This window comes from Trichosurus vulpecula, chromosome 1, assembly GCF_011100635.1.
Source record: "Trichosurus vulpecula isolate mTriVul1 chromosome 1, mTriVul1.pri, whole genome shotgun sequence".
Lineage (NCBI taxonomy): Eukaryota > Metazoa > Chordata > Mammalia > Diprotodontia > Phalangeridae > Trichosurus > Trichosurus vulpecula.
Genome location: NC_050573.1, coordinates 235,314,962 through 235,318,960, shown reverse-complemented (window position 1 = coordinate 235,318,960; position 3,999 = coordinate 235,314,962). Strand labels below are relative to the sequence as shown.

At 41.5% G+C, this 3,999-nt stretch overlaps 1 protein-coding gene across 1 annotated transcript; it reads left to right on the top strand.

Annotated features, from left to right (window-relative positions):
- Positions 1–1,285: 1,285 nt before the first annotated feature.
- On the top strand, positions 1,286–1,726 carry LOC118852481 (60S ribosomal protein L31). The gene has a single exon (XM_036762198.1). It carries the CDS (start codon positions 1,306–1,308, stop codon positions 1,681–1,683), a length of 378 nt encoding a protein of 125 aa, XP_036618093.1. The 5' UTR covers positions 1,286–1,305; the 3' UTR covers positions 1,684–1,726.
- Positions 1,727–3,999: the final 2,273 nt, after the last annotated feature.

The following is a 3,999-nucleotide window of genomic DNA, read 5'->3' as shown; positions in this document are numbered from 1 at the left end:
GCCAGACAAACATAATGTACAATAATACTGTTATGTTCCCTTCCCTACCCAAAGCATATGAATAAAAAAGGCTTTTCTTTAATTTGAGAAGAAGCTTTTATGTAAAGCCAGGATCTAGTATTATTTGTAATTCCAGGAGCATTATAAGTTCTGTGAATAAGAACATGGTACTTGGAACTTATTTAGTTTAACAATCCAGTCTCCACCCTCATTATTTCTTGATGCTACTTCAGCTGATTTAAGACCTAGAGATCCTACTTGAAGGGGATGGCAGAAGTAGAGGTGGAGATATACAAGGGGGCAGAGCCAAGACGGCGGCTGGAAAGCAGGGACTAGCATGAGCTCCCCGCTGAGTCCCTCCAAAAACCTATAAAAAATGGCTCTGAACCAATTCTAGAACTGCAGAACCCACAAAACACAGAGGGAAGCAGGGCTCCAGCCCAGGACAGCCTGGATGGTCTCTGGGTGAGGTCTATCCCACACGCAGCTAGGAGCACAGCAGAGCAGAGCCCAGCATGAGCGGCACGGACCAACCAGACTAGGAGCCGGGCAGAGTGTGCCCTAGCGCCCTGAATCAGTGAGCTGCAGCAGTTACCAGACTTCTCAACCCACGAACACCAAAGACAGTGGAGAAGGTTAATGGGAAAAGCTGCAAGAGTGGAAGGAGTTTGCGGTTCAGCCACCACCCCCGGGGCAGCGGAGGTGGGGCAGCTACAGAAGTTCAGCTGCAGTTGCTTCTGGCCCCAGGCCCACCTGGTGGGAGGAATTAAGTGGCAGATCAGTGCAGGAGTGAAAAGCCTGCTGAAGATCTATGTCCTGTCCAGATTGGGGGTTCTTGGGGAAGGAGGAGTGCTGGTGTGGCAGAGCTGGCTCATCCCCCAGGCATGGAACATAATTCTCTAAACTCTACGAGCAGTCATAACCCACTGAAAAACTCAAGGGTCAAGTTAGTTGGCTGGGAACATGGCCAGGCAGCAAAAATGCACCCAGATTCAGTCTCAGACTTTGGATTCTTTCTTTGGTGACAAAGAAGACCAAAACATACAGACAGAAGAAGTTAACAAAGTCAAAGAGCCTACAACGAAAGCCTCCAAGAAAAACATGAACTGGTCTCAGGCCATGGAAGAGTTCAAAAAGGATTTGGAAAAGCAAGTTAGAGAAGTAGAGGAAAAATTGGGAAGAGAAATGAGAAGGATGCGAGAAAACAATGAAAAACAAGTCAATGACTTGCTAAAGGAGACCCAAAAAAAAAACAACACCTTAAAAAATAGACTAACTCGCCTTTCCGACCTGGTCCCCGGCAGGATGGCTCCCGCGAAGAAAGGTGGAGAGAAAAAGAAGGGACGTTCCGCCATCAACGAGGTGGTGACCAGGGAGTATACCATCAACATTCACAAGAGGATTCATGGAGTAGGCTTCAAAAAGCGAGCTCCCCGGGCTCTGAAGGAAATTCGCAAATTTGCCATGAAAGAAATGGGAACTCCAGATGTACGCATTGACACCAGACTCAACAAAGCTGTTTGGGCCAAAGGAATAAGGAATGTCCCATACCGTATCCGAGTGCGTTTGTCCAGGAAACGCAATGAGGATGAAGATTCACCTAACAAGCTGTATACCTTGGTTACTTATGTACCTGTCACCACTTTCAAAAGCTTACAGACAGTCAATGTGGATGAAAACTAAATTGAACTTCGTTTAAATAAAGTTATAAAATGTCAAAAAAAAATAGACTAACTCAAATGGCAAAAGAGCTCCAAAAAGCCAATGAGGAGAAGAATGCCTTGAAAGATACAATTAGCCAAATGGAAAAGGAGGTCCAAAAGATCACTGAAGAAAATACTACCTTAAAAATGAGATTGGAGCAAGTGGAAGCTGGTGACTTGATGAGAAATCAAGATATTATAAAACAGAAGCAAAGGAATGAAAAAATGGGAGACAATGTGAAATATCTCATTGGAAAAACCACTGACCTGGAAAATAGATCCAGGAGAGAGAATTTAAAAATTATTGGACTACCTGAAAGCCATGATCAAAAAAAGAGGCCAGATACCATCTTTCAAGAAATTATCAAAGAGAACTGCCCTGATATTCTAGAGCCACAGGGCAAAATAGAAATTGAAAGAACCCACCGATCGCCTCCTCAAATAGATCCCAAAAAGAAATCTCCTAGGAATATTGTCCCCAAATTCCAGAGCTCCCAGGTAAAGAAGAAAATACTGCAAGGAGCCAGAAAGAAACAATTTCAGTAATGTCAAACACAGTCAGAATAACCCAAGATCTGGCAGCTTCTACATTAAGAGATTGAAGGGCTTGGAATACGATATGCTGGAGGTCAATGGAGCTAGGATTAAAACCAAGAATCACCTACCCAGCAAAACTGAGTATCATGCTCCAAGGCAAAATATGGATTTTAAACAAAATAGAGGACTTTCAAGCTTTCTCAGTGAAAAGACCAGAGCTGAATAGAAAATTTGACTTTCAAACACAAGAATCAAGAGAAGCATGAAAAGGTAATCAAGAAAAAGAACAAGAAAAAGAAATTGCAAGGGACTTACTAAGGTTGAACTGTTTTGTTTACATTCCTACATGGAAAGATGATGTGTATGATTCATGAGACCTCAGTATTAGGGTAGCTGAAGGGAATATGCATATATATATATATGCTTATGTATATACATCTATATATGTATATATATATAAGTGAATGTGTATATGTGTATGCATGCATATATGTATGTGTGTATATATATTATATATGTATATATATAATATATATATATATATTATATATATACACAGAGAGAGAGAGAGAGAGAGAGAGAGAGAGAGAGAGAGAGAGAGAAAGAGAGAGAGAGAGAGAGGGCACAGGGTGAGTTGAAGATGAAGGGAAGATATATAAAAGAAATAAAATCAAATTAAGGGATGAGAGAGGAATATATTGAGAGAGGGAGATAGGGAGAGATAGAATGGGGCGGATTATCTTGCATAAAGGTGGCAAGAGGAAGCAGTTCTATGGGAGGAGGGGTGAGGGCAGGTGGGGGGGAATGAGTGAATTTTGGTCTCATCAGATTTGGCCTGAGGAGGGAATACCAGACATACTCAATTGGGTATCTTACCGCACAGGAAAGAAGAGGGAAGAAGATAAAAAAGGGGGGATGATGGAGGGGAGGGAAGATGGGGGTGGAGGTAATCAAAAACAAACACTTTCTAAAGAGTCAAGGGAGAAAATTCAATAAAGGGGGATGGGTTGGGAGGGAGCAAAATATAGTTAGTCTTTTGCAACATGAGTATTGTGGAAGGGTTATACATAATGATACACATGTGGCCTATGTTGAATTGCTTGACTTCTTAGGGAGGGTGGGTGGGAAGGGAAGAGGGGAGAGAATTTGGAACGCAAAGTTTTAAAAACAGATGTTCAAAAACAAAAAAAAAAAACGTTTTTCCATGCAACTAGAAAATAAGATACACAGGTAATGGGGCATAGAAATTTATCTTGCCCTATAAGAAAGGAAGGGAAAAGGGGATGGGAGAGGAGTGGGGTGACAGAAGGGAGGGCTGAATGGGGAACAGGGCAACCAGAATATACACCATCTTGGAGTGGGGGGGGGAGGGTAGAAATGGGGAGAAAATTTGTAATTCAAACTCTTGTGAAAATCAATGCTGAAAACTAAATATATTAAATAATAGAAAACAAACAAACAAAAAAAAAGAAGTAGAGGTGGAGTGGACAGTTATTATGCCCCAGGGAATTTAATGATGGCAATAAGTGATCCAAATACAAACAAATATTCACAGCATTATTTGTACTAGCAAGAAACTAGGCTAACTAGGTGCCCATCAATTATGGAATAACCCATCCAATTGGGGTATATGAGTGTTAAAGAATAGTATTGCCCTAAGGAATGAAGATGTACGAGTGAATAAAAAGAGAACTCAAACAACGGCATACAGAATTACCACATCAATGTCAATAAAGATAATACTAAAAGACAGCTCCAC